This window comes from Macrobrachium rosenbergii, chromosome 8 (assembly GCF_040412425.1).
Source record: "Macrobrachium rosenbergii isolate ZJJX-2024 chromosome 8, ASM4041242v1, whole genome shotgun sequence".
Classification (NCBI taxonomy): domain Eukaryota; kingdom Metazoa; phylum Arthropoda; class Malacostraca; order Decapoda; family Palaemonidae; genus Macrobrachium; species Macrobrachium rosenbergii.
This window is the reverse complement of record NC_089748.1, coordinates 46,346,743-46,363,371: the sequence shown is the minus strand read 5'-3', so window position 1 is coordinate 46,363,371 and position 16,629 is coordinate 46,346,743. Positions and strand designations below refer to the sequence as shown.

The 16,629-nt window shown below is 36.4% G+C and overlaps 1 protein-coding gene across 1 annotated transcript; it reads left to right on the top strand.

The window, feature by feature from the left end:
- The first annotated feature begins 838 nt into the window (after nucleotides 1–838).
- Nucleotides 839–16,326, top strand: Ubc4 (ubiquitin conjugating enzyme 4). Its single transcript, XM_067107705.1, has 5 exons — nucleotides 839–1,003; nucleotides 4,522–4,674; nucleotides 5,433–5,515; nucleotides 8,439–8,602; nucleotides 12,724–16,326. Exons 1-5 carry the CDS (start codon nucleotides 941–943, stop codon nucleotides 12,858–12,860), a joined length of 600 nt encoding a protein of 199 aa, XP_066963806.1. The 5' UTR covers nucleotides 839–940; the 3' UTR covers nucleotides 12,861–16,326.
- The last annotated feature ends 303 nt before the right edge of the window (nucleotides 16,327–16,629 follow it).

The following is a 16,629-nucleotide window of genomic DNA, read 5'->3' as shown; positions in this document are numbered from 1 at the left end:
CACTTCAAATTATTATAAGTTGTTGTAAATTAATGCTATCACAAAGGTCATGTACTCCGTAGAGGGTTAGTGCCATCAGTGCAACTCGTCGGTTGCACTGTAGGCATTACTAAAGGTTCTCTGCAGCGCACTTCGGCCCCTAGCTGCAACCCCTTTGCTTCCTTTTACTGTACCTCCCAGTGCTTGGCCTTTGGCCCAAACTCTATATTCCATTTCATAAAGGTCATGTATTAGAAAAAAAATAATTGTGCAGAGTAGGCTATATGTGTAGTCATGTTAAGTAATCTTAGATTGTTTTGGATAATCTGTAATTGTTCACCTTTTTAGTTTTGAAGGTAGCATATTGTGAATAGCCTTGATCTTATGTGTTCAGAAGTTCCTTGTTTGATATTCTTACAACTTAGCTCATCCGAATATTTAAACTTGATGTGGTATGATGTCATACCGAAGGTCTTAAAGAATACTTGCTCTAGCTTTCTCAAACATATCGGATTCGTGTAACATGATAGACATTAAAGTACTTATTTTACATTCAGTTTGTGGTTTAAGAGATGGCCTAAGGAACATCGTGTGGTGATCTGTTGATTAATTTAACTGTCTGGTGAAAATTAAGTAAGGCTTGTAACTACGTGGTTTGATTGATGATCCTATCGGCAATTACCGCAACCTGGTCTTGTAATTAGACATGTAAAGATCACCTAAATAATATTAAATGAATGATGGTTATTTATATATCAACGGTTTACCATAGTGAAATAGTCCATAAAGATGAAAAATGAAAACCTTTTTTCTAAAGGTGAACGACCACAAGACTTTAGAAAGACGTATGACCCATGATCTCAGCTGGAAGAAGAAGAAGAAGAAGAAGACGAAAGACGTAAACATTGGAAGAAGGAGAATAAATATTAGTCCCTGCGAGAAAGCCATCTAAAAAATAATCATGGCAAATATCGCCATACAGAGAATTAAGAGGGAATTCAAGGAGGTGATTAAAAGCGACGAAGTAAGTTTTAAACGAGGAAATTGATCATTTATAGGCCTATATCACGTAGGCCTACCCTCTTGCTCTGGTAGGGGATTGCTTGAGCAAGGGAATAGGGTTGCTTAGCAAACGGGAGGCAATTTGCATTTATTGACTAATTTAGGCCTTTGTGAATAATTAAAATATGATTTTAAGATTTTTTTAAGACCATATATTGTTATATTCAGGCTTAGTTACATTAGCCTTCATAGCAACGTAATTGGCCATCTTTTGTAAGGCCAGGCAGGCCAGCCCAGTCCTAGGAAGGGAAAATTGACGAATGGGTAATATTGGGTAACATTTGGCCCATTCAGCTTCTAATTGCGGAGTAGGGACATTAGTTTAGCCTAGATACGCCTACTAGAGTGATGTGCTACCCAAGGCCAAAATATTTTTCATGCCGAATAGGCTGATAGCCGTTGAATGGTATAGGACAATTTGTCAGGCTGAGTATTTCATTTATGACAATTTATGGTTACCATGTTATTGTTGCAAACCCCCTCTTTTGATGGTTGCCATTAATTTCATACCCTTATAGGCTAGGTCTATTAACCCTTTCGCAGCGCGGAACTGATCTCCTCGGTCATCGTAAGGTCTCATCCATGACGTGGGACTGATCTCCTCAGTCATCATTCCTTTAGTTCTAGTTAAGGCAAATCTTAACAGATTTCACGTTTCCCTCATCATTGTAAGGAGCTTTTGTCTGCATTCTGGTGACAAATGGCAACATTTGATTTCCAACTACAGGATAATCTCAGGGAAAAGGCTAGACCTTCAGTAACCATCAAAACCTATGGAGGATGAGCTTTCTCCCAATGGTGAAGTAGTACCGAGGCTTTTATTTGGAAATTACGATGATAGTAGCAGACCTGAACTATCAGATACTTCTAATAATGATAGTAGTAATTGTGGTTATGTTTATTATATCGTAGGCATAGGTAAAACTACCTTAGATAATTTTTTGACTGTAGGTTTTATAAAAAATTACCATGGATCAGAGAAAATGACAGAGGACGTAACAGATTTGTCAGGCCCCATCAGTGGTGTGAGTAAACAGAGAAAACATGATAAAATTTGCAAATGGAAGACCATTGAAGATTTAGTTCGTAAAAAAATAGGTGCTCTGAAACTGCTATTGGAGATAATAAATTCACATTTTCTAAGAAATGCCAAGTCTATTTTGTGAGGGTTTTCCAGATGAAATTTTTGGCCAAGAGCAAATGTTCAAGGTTTGTAATATAGATTTTCAAAAGGAATAATGAAAATGGCATTACTGTACTCTATATTTTGAGAGTTATCACACTGAAATGAATCATCAATACAAGCTACATATATCAGTACAGTATTTGAATAATTGCCTATACTGCATGTCATTTGCATATTTTATCACTACTAATAAAACACTCACTCTGCTATAATAAAACATTATAACAACATAATAGTACAGTGTAATATTGTGACAGTAATGAAAATAATCGGAATACAGATATAATGGGAAAAATAAATCATTTGCACGATTGGCAGCACATGGGTTTTGTCACTAGTGGCGATAACAGGCTCGCAGCGAAACGGTTAAGCAATTAACCTAGCCTATAGAAGATTTGATATAGAAACCAAGATTTTTTGATGGCAGAAAACCAAACATGAATGGTAAATTAGGACTACTCAAAACAGAGCACTTTTGTTTGTGTAGGGAGACCTAATTGGTTACAATAAGATCTTACTGGTCTAAATAAAATACACAGTGATAACCTAGCTTAAGACAGATACCAAATTCCTATTTCACTGGCTTGTCTGTCCTTGACCTTTGGTGGAAAACATTGGTAACATAGCCTAGCCTGTATAGGCCTAGGGCTGCATCCTAACCTAAGATACTAAGTTTTATCTACAAAAAGATGGTATGGCTCCTTGGAAACCCCACTCTCCCATACCTCCTTTTAGTGTTGCATATACTGAGGCTAGTGTAGTTCGTGTTATAAGTCTTGCTGTGCTAGGTCATGAGGTAATGGTTCACCCATTGTTCAAAGATAAGGGGTGTGGCAAGTCTATTATCCTTCCTATGTTTGGATTTGGTAAAACTGGAGCTGACTACTGTGGCCTGGTTCCCGCCAGTTGGCAACTGTAATATTTACAGCCTTTTGCTTGTTTTTGTTTATGTTTATGCCTTTTCTTTGTGTTTATGGTATTTGCCATCTTTTGTTTATGTTTTTAAGTTCATTCCCCTCAAGAGACTGATACTAAACATGGCACCCATTTTGCACATACACTAGCACTTACAAAAACCAGAGGGGGCGTGGTAGTAGTCCTCAGTTTTACCTTGAATTTGAGTGTAGTGTGGTGGCTTTAGGAGAAGGTACTTCAGCCATTCCTCCATCTTATGCATTTAAAAAAAAAAATTCCATAGAAATGTCGTAAATTATTACAAGCCCCCTGATTCACTTCAGGTTTCCCATAAGAAAATTGTAATGCCTCTTGAGACTTCCTTTTTTAAATTTGCTAATGGTAAAGCACCTGATATCAGAACTTTATCACCCAAGGAAGCCGTGGTGGAACTAATATTGGTTGATGAAAACTGGGAGGGCTGTGAAAGCTTCACGAAACTTTACTGTGTGAGGTTATAAATGCTTAATTGGCTAAATTGTTATTCAGCTGTTAATTGGGAGATTATACAAATGCAGTTTTCAGGAGACTACACTTTGATCCCCTGAAAGGTAAGGATTGACCTCTTACAAGGTTACAGAGAACTTGTTAAGACAAAAAGATTAAATGGGAATTAGAAAAGTTGTGAAGTTATCCTATGCTAGTTTGCAAATATCTCACTAGTCAATAATTTGCCGTTCACATTTCATAAGGGAAAAAATGCTAAAATCATAATCAGTTGACTATTTGTTTAATTCATTTTAGTGAAAAATAAATATATCATAGTTTGTTCATATCAGAATACAAACCATCACCTGTTATATAGGAGTATTCCACAGTGTGATTTGGAAATGGTTGTTGAAACTTGGTAAAGAGATAATTAATTGTTGTAGGCTGGTAATATAACCAGCACCTCTATCCATCCAGACCCTCAGCCTTCTTGGTTGGGAATTGTCTAGCAGTTCTTGTGAGAGAGAGAGGGGGTTTTATTGCAGGATTGCACAGTTGTCTGATGTCCTCTGCAATCGGTATTGCAGATGGAGTCTCTGTAGTTGGCACTTCTCTGTAGATCACTGGCTTTCTTATCTGCAACGAGAGGCTTTAGTTTTACCTTGAACCATGTGTCATAGGCAGGCAGTCACTTACGAGATTTGGAATGAAGTTATAAGAATGTATATTATTTTGCTTCTTTCATTGAGATTTTAGTAATTTCAGATTGCTGGTAATTAAAGTACACACACTATTCAGTTATCATCTTGCAATTAATGTCAGGGGGGGAAAGGTTGTCTGTTGTATAATGTATATATGTATGTACAGTGGTTTCCTGATGATACTTCAGTTTTCTTTTATTTTTTTTCCAGGCTCAGAAGTGTGCTATCAATGTAGAGTTAGTTGGAGATGATTACAGGGAATTGAAAGGCGAAATAGCTGGGCCCCCAGACACACCTTATGAGGGAGCAACATTTCACTTAGAAATAAAAGTACCTGAAACATACCCATTTAATCCACCAAAGGTAAGCAGTGCATTACATTGTGTATAATCCCTTCTGTAGATATGCCACAGCATCCGTATTTGAAACTACCACCTAAGGTGTTTTTTGAAGTGTCCTACCATTGTACCCTCGATTAAACACTCAAGTTTCATTTATGAACGAATCCTGTGTGTGAGCTCCATGACTAGAAATGTGATTCAGTGGTCTCATTAAACTGCTTATATAACATTTATGTAATAATATTAATCATTCTTCTTTAGCGTTGTCCAGATGGCTCTGATTTTTTCGCACTTTACGAGCCAGTATTACACTAGTAGGTTATTAGGAAGGTTTATTGCTATTAATCTGTATGTTTATTGTGATCTTTGGGTGATTTTTCACTAAATGTACACACCATTCATTGCATTTTGATACTGTACCTACATTGCAGTACATAATATGTATGATGTGTTTACACTTACAATACTTAAGGATCACTTGTGTAAGTGATTATACAGTAGTTTTTGTTGCATGACAAAGGTCTTGAATAACATTTTGTTTACAGAAGTGGCATAATTATAGGTATACTTGGAGTAAATTATCGGCTATTGGCTAACTGCAGTTTTTGTTCTGTATTTCTTTTGAACATAATGGAGTGATAGATTTCATAGACTGTGAAATTTGGCTAATTATTATTATTGGTGTTGTATAAAGAAAATTATTTTTGCTTTTGAAAAATTAAATTTGTTCTTAAACAGTATTGTCTTGGTTACACTGATTTCATTTACCTTTGCTTGCAGGTAAAGTTTCTCACAAAAATATGGCATCCAAACATTTCTTCAGTAACAGGTGCCATCTGCTTGGATATATTAAAAGACCAGTGGTATGTACATTACAATATATGTATGTCTGTATATAACAGGGCCAGTTTCCTTTGTAAAGTGAAGTAAACTGGACTTGACATTAGTTGACCACTTCCTTTAGTTTTTCTAAATTGGTCATAAAGAATTGTCATTTGTTCCTACAAGAACAAATAATGTATTTCCAAGACAATTTTGCAGTGTTCCTGGAAATACAAACCAGAGCTTATATCATAATCCCACCTTGACCAAGTCCACATAATATGTAGTCCCTGATTCCTGAAGGGAAAATTCACGTTACCAACCCGTGAGTGGATGGGGCCCCTACTCACCTTCCTGCCACCAGTTAACCACCATGTTACCAAGCTTCAGATACCAATTCCAGCTCATGCCAACATGATTACTATATAAAAAGGCTCTGGTTTTTATATATAGGCAAAATTCATTTGATTACTATAAAAGGCTCTGGTTTTTAGGCAAAGTTAAATTATCTTGAAATCTGGTTGATTTTTTTTTTATACTTTTAGAAAAATGTATTTGTTGAGTGAGTTCAGAAATTATTTTATATAGTTAGGTATATAACATTTTCACATTCAGTACATTCCAGATATGCCATAATTACTAACCTGACTTAACTCGTACAAGATATTTAAATGGATTTTGAATATTGGACAAAATAGAGTAAAAACCTTAAAACACAGAAAATGAATATTCATTTGTAAATGAGGTGTTTTGCTCAGAATTTGCGAAGAAAAATGTTTGCATACACTTTCACTTTACTTTCTGGTTAATGAAATGTCTTCAGAAATAGATATACTGTGCAGTATTTTCCCAGAAATAATTAGGAAGCCGGTAACAAACCCATAAATTATTGGAATGGAAATCACATATATACAAAATATAGTTAAAATTACATAAACTTACTACTGTACATTCAATCCGGCTTATTTTGTCAGAAGTCAGCTGATCTGGGAAAAAACGCTTCAAGCATGATACAGTACCATCTATTAAGAAGATCATAACTGCATCTCAGACAAGACAGTATGGATGAGTAATTATTTATTAGGTAACAAATAGTTCTTCCTTTGGATGATTTTAATTTTTGTGACCATCTTTTGTCCAAGAATACCGAGGATTAAGAGAGAAGTGGTTAATTATATTTTCATATATGTATGTATATTTTAAGTGTCCATACAATGCACAAACTTCTTTTTTTATTTATGCTTTGTCCAGAACTGCTTGACGTCAGCTAAGAATAGAGTCATCATTAGAAGTTTTTCCCTATGGTAGGTAAGTCATTAGACGGAATTCCCTTATAATGTCACAGTCATTAGAAGCTCTCTGTATACAGCTTGGCTATCATGACAGAAGTTACTTAGCTTTTGTGAACTCCATGTTAGCAAAGTGAATGAATTCAGTTAATTTTTTTCTTGTGACTTCATTACTCACTCTTATGTTTCACATTTTTTCCTTTAATATGACAGGACTTACAGCCAAGAGGTGTTTTTCTTCTTTGTTAGAACTTTGGAAAGATGTTATCTTGCTAGACCCCACTTGCAAAACATTGTCTCTTTAGCTTTTGATTGTTCTGCCTCTAAGAACACTATTACTTTCTGGCTAAAGGAGCTATCAGAAGGACTGGGTCATCGTTCTAAGAGGAATTTGCTGTAATGTAGGTTAGAATTCCCAGGATCTTTAAATTGAAGACAAAATTACTGTACATGGTAATTCACACTTGATGTAGCTTATCTTTGTAACTCAAATATCTTCCATGTGTTTGGTTTCAGTAGGGATCTTCTACTATTGCTTTGTTGCTTTACATATTGCACTGATATCAGCAATCAGATTCTGCTGAAGTGCCACAATCTTAGTCAGCCAAGTACAAGAGGTCTTTCATTCCCTTTACTGTAAAGCTATGAATTAGGTTTCCTCAAAGGGTCATTGATGCCGTTGGTGGTAATATGCTACTACAGGCAGTCCCCAGTTATCGGCGATCCTGTTTTACGGCGCTTGTCTAGTGACGACGATAACTGGGTTTTTGGCACCAATATGCACCAATCTCCAGCTATCAGCGCTGACCCACAGTTATCGGCGCTGATCCCCGGTTATCGGCGCTGATAACCAGATATCAGTGCCGATAACCAGGGATTGGCACTATTATCACCGATTCTCGGTTTTCAGCGATTTTCTGTTGTCGTCACGCTGTCGGGAACGGAACCCCCACCAGTAATCGGGGACTGCCTGTACTGTACTTTGAATTGCCATGCACCGTTGCCTCGGTTTTTAGGATTTTCTTTTATATGTAAGTATGCAATTATCCGTGTGTTGATGTAAAAAAATTTTGTTTCATAAATACAAAGCACAAATTAGTGCTGAGCCCCCTCATTCTCTATCAGTTGAGGACAGAATTAGAAATTTGAGTTTGAAGCTTATGAGTAGTATATTGGAGGATGTCTTGTTTGAGGAGGATCCCTGGGTTCTTTCACCCTCTACATGAGAGGAACAGCTACACACTTCAGACTGAATCAGTAGGCTAAGTAAGAAAGTGTTGTGAAGTTAAGAATCACTAAATGAGAAAAAGATTCATAAAAACAAACCATTGTTTTACAAAGGGAGGCTTTCCCCCAATCCTGCTTGTTGATTAATGGTCCCACCTAGCCTTGGAGGTAAAAGGAAAGAGCGAATCGTGTTAGCAAGCGAGAGAAAGTTCTCTGATTTGACCAATGACGTAGTCTTTAGTAACTGTACAGTAATTGCTTTTATATGTTAAACGTACGTTTTTAACAGCAACATTGAATAATTTTCACATCGGAGATTCCTTTATTTCTGTCAATACTCTTTAACTACGGAGTGTACTGTCTTTTCATTCTTAACAGTTGTTGAAGGAACTTTGAGAAAGATAAGAATGTGTAATTGATTCTGACCCATTTATGTGTATCTCCTCAGGGCTGCAGCAATGACTCTTAGAACTGTCCTGTTGTCCTTGCAAGCATTACTAGCAGCAGCTGAACCTGATGACCCCCAGGATGCAGTTGTAGCTAGACAGTTTAAAGAGAACCACTCTCTTTTCTTGGAAACTGCTCAGTACTGGTCTCATGTACATGCTGGAGGTGAGTAGAATACAGTGTTTTTTTTTTTTTTTTTTTTTTTTTTTTTTTTTTTTTTTTTTTTTTTTTTTTTTTTTACTTATTAAAATCTGTCTTGTGTTTTACTTATTAAAATCTGTCTTGTGTTTTTAGTATGGGTATTTGAGATTTTTAAACGCATTAAAATCTGTCTTGTGTTGCTTGTGTAGGTACTATTTGAAATCTTTAAACAAACACTGAAGGTGAATTGGGTAGATTCCTCATTAAAGATTCCATTCTTGTGAATTTGGATGTCCTTGTTACTTGTCAGTTCAATGTATGGTTAGTGTCATTATCCATCCATAGTACTCATTTGCTTAGACCAATTAGAGTTACTTCCAAAAATGTGTCCAGATAACTGTTGAAATTGAAAATGCATACAAAATATGTTTTTAAAACAAGGTATTTCTATTTGTCATCCATAGCACCATTTTTGTTTGTCTATATCATGTTTGTATTGCATTGTGAAATACTGTAAATGACAGTACAGGCAGTCCTTGCTTATCGATAGTATGGGTTAATGGCGTTTTGGTTTTATGATGCTTGGCTGTCGACATTGTTAACCAGATTTTCGGCAATGGTAAGCGATATTCAGCGTTGGTAAGTGGTTTATCGGCATCGGTAAGCAGTTTATCGGCACCAGCAAGGAGTCTATTGGCACTTACGACGTCGTAAATGTCATTTTTTATCATAATTATTGGCGATTTTTGGTTATCAGGGCTCAGCCGGGAACAGAATCCCCGCCGTTAACCGGGGACTGCCTGTATCTTTTTTTTTGTTGGTGTGCTGCCTATTGATTAAGCAAGGAATACAAAACTTTGACCAAACTTTGTTGGCCCTTCAAAATCTGTCGGTTGACAGTTGCCCCTAGGTGTGTCAGCCCTTTTTCTCAACATGGTCTGCACATCTGAGCTCCCATGTCCCTCTGTCAGCAGAATATGGTCCTTCAAAGTATGTCTGCCAGAGTCTGTTGATTTTACTCCCCAGAACTTGACCAGTTCTCACTTTTCTTTAGCTGTTTTTGCTAGTTTTGCTGTTTGAGCTTATATTACCCTTGGTTTTTAATTGTTGGTTATGGTTTTGACCCCGTTATTTATTATCTTATTCTCTATGGGTTTTAATAGTGTACTTTTTTTAATGTTGCAGTAAAAGTCTTAGTGTTGCTGCTGCTGTTGCTTACAGCGAGTCTTCTTTTTAATTGATCACAGTTACCGAAGTAACTCAGTGCTTGCTCACACCTGTGAGACAAGTTGATATCAGTTTATGTAATGCAGTGTTGTGTTTGTTGCCCATGGTGGTGCAGTATCCTCAGTAGGCTGGTTTCCCTGGAGGTTGGCTTTCTCATCTTATTTGTCTTCCATCTTTCATAAATTCTGAGTTCACATGACTTCATCTCAGAAGTTATATCCATTTTTGTCCATCCTCCAGTTGTGATAAAACAAAGTATTTTATTATGCAAAAATCAAGATTTTTCAAAAAGTTAAGTATACCTTAGTTTTACCAGACCACTGAGCTGATTAACAGCTCTCCTAGGGCTGGCCCGAAGGATTTTTCAAACAAACCCATTATTCATAGAGCAAGTGCCCCCCTTCCTTCCCTGCAATGTGGTTTTTAATGAGTTTTCACACATAAAATGAAGTGGGCTTTGTGTTAAATGCTTGACTAAACATGTACAGTCAGCTGCACAGAAGTTGATACAAGTTGGGATGACTGAGATTTCCACATCTATGGAAGTAAGGAGTGCAAGATTAATGGGTATGTATGATAAAACTTGTTTTCTGCAATAAAAGCAGTTGTTCCTTAACTAGGTAACTAGGCTTTTATTGATATTAGCTATTTAGGCAGTTTTTATCACTCCCTTATACCAGGAGTGTGTGCTGACTGACTGCATTCATCAGTGTTTCCTTTCACCATTATTTCTGCACTTTGGTATTAAATTCCATGCCATCTTGTGAATTTGAACTGTTGGGATTGGAAGAAGACCACTTGGTAGTTTCCTAGCCTTGTTTACAACTGATTCAAGGGAGGTTGCTTTTGCAACAGAGATGTTCCATGTGTTGGATATACCCTTGGTCTGAGGTTTCTAAGGACAGGTTGATGGTAGGAAGACACTCTGTAAAGAAAGATAAGTTAGTCTGATGAGCCATGGAATCAAAGAAATTGTGTGAAACACATGATACTTTTTCTTCTCCCCTGGTTGCATGTAACTCAAGACTTTTAACTTTGGGTCCTTTCTGTGTACCCATACTGTTTGGAGACATTGTTCTGCAGATGATTTACTATTCCATGTTACAGAGAGATAATTGTAAAATGCAAACATGTCCTCTTTAGAGATAGACCTTCTGAGATGTCAATCCTGAAGAAGACATCGTCGAGAGACCCTCTTATTTATTCTAGAACTTGGATTTAGGTATCAAAGGCTGGTTAAAGGGCATGGTTTCTGTTGCCAAAATGCATGATTAGACCGAGAAGCATGGGACTCAGTTTGATACACCCAAGATGCATATTAGCCTGTTGAGTGTCACCAACAGCATATCTCGGTCGCCCACCCTTTATATCACGCCACCTTCAGGGGAGTAACACATTCTCCCTCTTTTAAGGTTGGTTTTGCACTGAACAAGACCAGAGATACACTTTACTCTTATTCAAATTACAGGAACATCGTATGGTAGCACTATGAGTTAAATTAGGGGTAAATGGCAATTATTTTTGCAATGGAAAGACAGTCTGACAGAGGACTCCTACCTCTCATTTCCCAGTACGCTTCAGACGTTCATTGGTAAACGACTGATTTTAGTTTGTTTTGATCCCATGTATCTCCCATAATGAGCACTCCAAAGCGAAAGAAAAATCTTTTGCCTGAAGAGATATTATCACTACTCAGTGTAGAGACTGATGATGACTACAACAGAGTAACAGCTCAGAAGCCTCTGACGTAGACTGAAAAAGGTTTGTCTGATTCTGAAGAAAACCATAATTTAGATTCGAGCATCGAGTTGCCAAGTAATTGGGCAGTAACTGATAAAGAGAGGAGTTCATTACTGCTCATTCACCCAAAGATGTGAAATTTATTGTTCAGTATAAGGGGAACCCCTTGGAGTTTTTTTGTTAATGGCAAAGTCATGGAGCACATTGTAACAGAAAGGAACAGATTTGCCAACCAGTTTCTGGATGAATATATAGTTTGCCTACAAGATCATGTACACTAAAATTGTATGATACAAATGTAAATGAAGTGAAACCATTCAGTGCTCTACTGCGTCTATGTTTCAGGGAATGGCAACAAAAGAATTATCATTCCCCTTTTTTATGTTTCATGCATATAATCTTTAGGATATAAAAACGCAAAATAAATTCTTTCATCTTTTCTTTTTCTACATCATTTAATATTTTAATATTTTATACAAAAAACAATATCAATATGAAATAAGAACACACAAAACAAAAACTAGCGTAGACCAAATGACTGCTCTGCAAGTGGGAAAATGTGACAATCCAGGAGTGGCAACATCTCCCATAAGGTTAAGGTATTTTGTGTGGTCAAGGAAATTTTAACAGACAAAACATCTTTTCATCTTCTACAATTTCAGATGTCAGCCGAGATCAGCATTGGGTTTGTAGCATGTCAGGTACGGCAGCTACAGAGTTAAACAAGTTCCCTTTACAGAATTAAAACTCCTTTTAAAATTGACTGCTGAGACTTCTGAAAATTTGTTTAGATTTGATTTTCAAAAGCAGAATTAATAGTGACTTTCCAGATGTAAAAGTCAGGGTTATAGTTTGAACCTTGTGGCTTCCCTTTTCACAATTAAAAACCAACAGATCTTATTGCAGCTTTGGCCTGAGTGCATAGTATTATTATTATTATTATTATTATTATTATTATTATTATTATTATTATTATTCCAAAGATAAACCCCCATTCGTATAGAACAAGCCTACAGGGTCATTGACTTGAAATTCAAGCTTCCAAAGTATAGTGTTCATATGAAAGAAATGACGGAAGATTAGTAAAGAATCGATAGAGCATTGTAAAATCGCTGAATGTGAACGTACAGATATATGAATCAAAGATGAGCTATTAATTCTACCCATTTCTTTTTCAGCTTCAAGAGGAAATAGTGAGTTTGCCAACAAAGTGAGATGTTTGATGGATATGGGTGTTGGGGAACACCAAGCCCTCGTTGCTCTGTCATCTTGTAACTGGGACATGGAACGTGCAATCGAACAACTATTTTCGTAGACATTCACTCCCAGGGTTAATCTAGATATAGTGATCTTTCATGATTCAAAGGGGAGGGAGGGAAGGGAGCTCATATTCATTTACCACATCAACAAGAGAAAGCCACACCTTTTAAGTTTCCTTGCTTATATTGCTTCATCAATAATGTTAACATGCGAGCACTAAGCCATAGTATTATGAGCATGAGTTGATAGTCCCACCGCATTATATCCTTCCAAGTAACATAAACTTTACTGTACATGAATTATGGATAACCCGATTATAGATGTATGAATATATAAAAGATACTTTCTCATTTCCTTGTCTTCATTAGGCACGAGAATGTAAACCTTTATATTTATAGGGAATCAGTTACATGCATGTGAACTAAAATGAGGAATTGCAAATAACTTATTTGTCAACCACAGCTGAAATTCAGCAGAATTGAGAACATCGTTGTTGATCATGCACGATGTGGCATTTAGATGATTTATATCACTGAAGGGTAACACCAATGAAAGCTTCATTTCAAGGAGTCACTGTAGCACCACACCTTTGCTCTGTCTCTCAAGTACTATTAGCTTTTCTGTTAAGGTAAGAAGTCTTTTATTTATTGAACACATCCATCATGATGATATAAATTACCCTATCTAGGAATACAATTGTTTTATCCTTATCATGAGGTTTAGATGACAATCATCTGTTTTATTGTGGAAATGTAATACTATAGACCAGGAACTAGCATTTTGTATAAAGTGATTTGTGCTTTAGATGCAGATCTTGAATTATCATATTGATAAAGATGTCTGGTAAGTACTGTTGCATTCCAGATTTGGTTAGTTGTTGACTTCAGATTTGCACCTCTCCAAAAGTATGAGAAGTCATGTTACACCTGTTGTCTAGTAAAATATTCACTCACACCTGTTAGTTTTTCAGATACACTGCTGCACCATTACCACTAGAAAGAAAATTAAAAGTTAATGAGATGATGTGTAAGTTGATGGGGTGTCTGACTACTGTAGTGAAAAATCAGATTGTTTCTAGCAACTTAGGAACTTGACTCGAGGGCTCCATATAAACCTTGGTAGATGAATGGAATGTGCCAAGTCTGAATGACTGCTATCCTCGAACTAGGTTGAAGTGTGTTCAGTTGACAATTGCAGTTACTAGTCCATTTTCCAGTCAATAGATTCCCAACCCTCTAGAAAAACAGATGATAATTTTTCTAGTCAAGTGCAGTAGCCTTCTCATTTTGTCTTAAACTGCAAGTGTTTTGCATGTTTGTTGTATTGTTATTAGTAGGCTGTTAATGCTTTGTTGGACTTCAGCAACATTTTTTAGCATGTTTATTCATACTTTAGTAAAGGCATAAAGGTTTGAATCTAGAAACTTCATGGTACTGTGTGAGGGCGTTTACTAGAAATCGATCATTGCATGTCTGAAGTACTAGGTGTTTTAAGGAATGAGAGGACAGTGAACTTTAAACTTAAAGCAAATTTAGCTGAACATAGTTAAATGTTAGACTGTGCCTTGTCAGATGATTCCAATTCAAGGCAATGTAAGAAAGTGTTTACTTGTGTACTTTTCAGTTTTCATCGGCTAAGAACTTGAAGATTACTATAGAACTCCTATTTTACTGAAGTTTTATTGTTCATCAATTGGCATCATATTTTGAAAAATAGCACTGTTGGTTTGTTAGTGAAGATTGATATATAGTTGAATTTTATCTGTGGTGGTATCCAGGAACTTACTGATCAAGCAAGATATTTTATTTCCAAAGGTCAGGACTGATTAAAAAAAATTAGATATAGAAAATGGAAGACATTTTATGACATTTTATTTGGGAAAACTCATACAGTGGACTCACTTTTTACAGACTTCATATATGTGAGATACAGTTCTACATGGATAATCTTTTGAGGATCAGTTATATCCAACATTTCATGAAAAATATTACAGGTAGTTCAGAAGGTGGTTTTCAGCTTGTATAATACCATATGCTAAAATGTATGCATTAATAGTTACATTTCTTACATGTACTGTACTATGTTATTTATGATCCCACTGAGTGTACAGCTGTAGCTGATGCCCTGTTTCACTCACTTTTAACTCCCAGGTATTTCAAGTCCTCTGTATAGTATTCAGTGATGAAAAGTTAAAAATTGTGATTTAAAGTTATTCTGTTTTTTATGACTCATAGGAAGAAATGTTCGTTGTTAATAATGAACTTGGAACATGCACTACTGGTGTTGTGTACAAATGTAGGACAGGAGGGAGGGTTTTTATCAAGAATATTTACAAATGAAGATATGTACTTTACTGTATTTCATAGCTGCTTGATTAAGTTTTCTTATATTCATAAAACTTTCAAGCAAAGACTGTGAACCACCTTGTATGCCCTTAGCAGTCGGAAATTACCTTTAAGCCGTGGAGTTTCAACACAGGCGGTAGTTGGTGACTTATAATAATGAATCATTTAAATTTCAGTCCAGATTACTCCTGATACTTCCTCACAAACGTGATACTCCTTGTAGTTGGCCAGGCCATATAATGTGATAGATAAAACCTGAGATTGAGTGGTGTGTCAGGGACTCTTCGGTTGTCTTGGAAGCGTCTCTTATTAGCTTAGCCAAGATAAGGTGTGATGTCATTAGACACCTTTTTACAGTGAAAGAGTGGTCCCTCTTTTTTTGTTGTCTCTATCCTAAATGATACTTAAAGGTAATTTAAATAGTCATTTATTTTTCCAGTTTTAACCTTATCCTTCATGTGGATGGACTGTGGTAATCATGTAGCTGTCTGTGTTTCAGAGGTGATTATATTTAGCATGCTTGCACATTTGTCAGGACTGACTCTCTTGAGAAGTATAGGCAGTCCCTGGGTAACGGCGGGGGTTCTGTTCCCAGCCAAGCACTAATAACGAAAATCGTCGTTAACCGGAACATCACAGTGATTATGGTAATAAATGGCGTTCATGATGCCGTAAGCACCGATAAACTGCTTAACGGCACTGTTAATTGGTTATCGGCGCCGATAAACTGCTTACTGACACCGATAAACTGCTTACCGATGCCGATAAACCACTTGCCGGTGCCGAAAATTGCTTACTGGCCCCAAAAATCTTAACGATGTCGTTAGCCAAGCGTTGTAAAACTGAAACACCATTAACCAATGCCGCCGGTAAGCGGGGACTGCCTGTATTTTGTTCCCTAGCCTTTAACATTCCATCTTTCATGTGGCTTGGTTGGTGTCTCCAGCTTCCATTCAGAGGGCTATGGAATTATTGTCGGAAATTGAAATGTATCATTTGAAAACCCCATCCATGCTTGTTTACTGTGGAATGGATCAAAATACATTTCAGTTCATTCAACCAAGTGCCTAAGTTGCAGATTGAACCGATGTAGCTTGATCGACAGCTTTGAAAGCAGTCTTACATATATGGTTACAGCTGTGTTTTTATAAAGAAATAAAAAAAATGGAAGAACAATTAGCAATTATTAGACACCTTGAGATGACTTGAGTTACTAGTATTATGCATTCTTTCCAGAAGATCTGGAGGAAATAATTTGAGCAGAATGGTGGTATTATTTTCAGGATTGTATATGCATTTGGGGAAGTTAATCCTTTTTTCCATGGTTATTTTTGTTTTCAAGTTTGAAGCCAGTTTATTACTTTGATAAAAAAGCCAGTTGATTACTTTGAGGATATGTGTATTTAAACTCTTGCTCTCAGATGCAGTCTGCCACTTGTTCATACTGATAGATTTTTAATATATTTTTTCTAACCTATA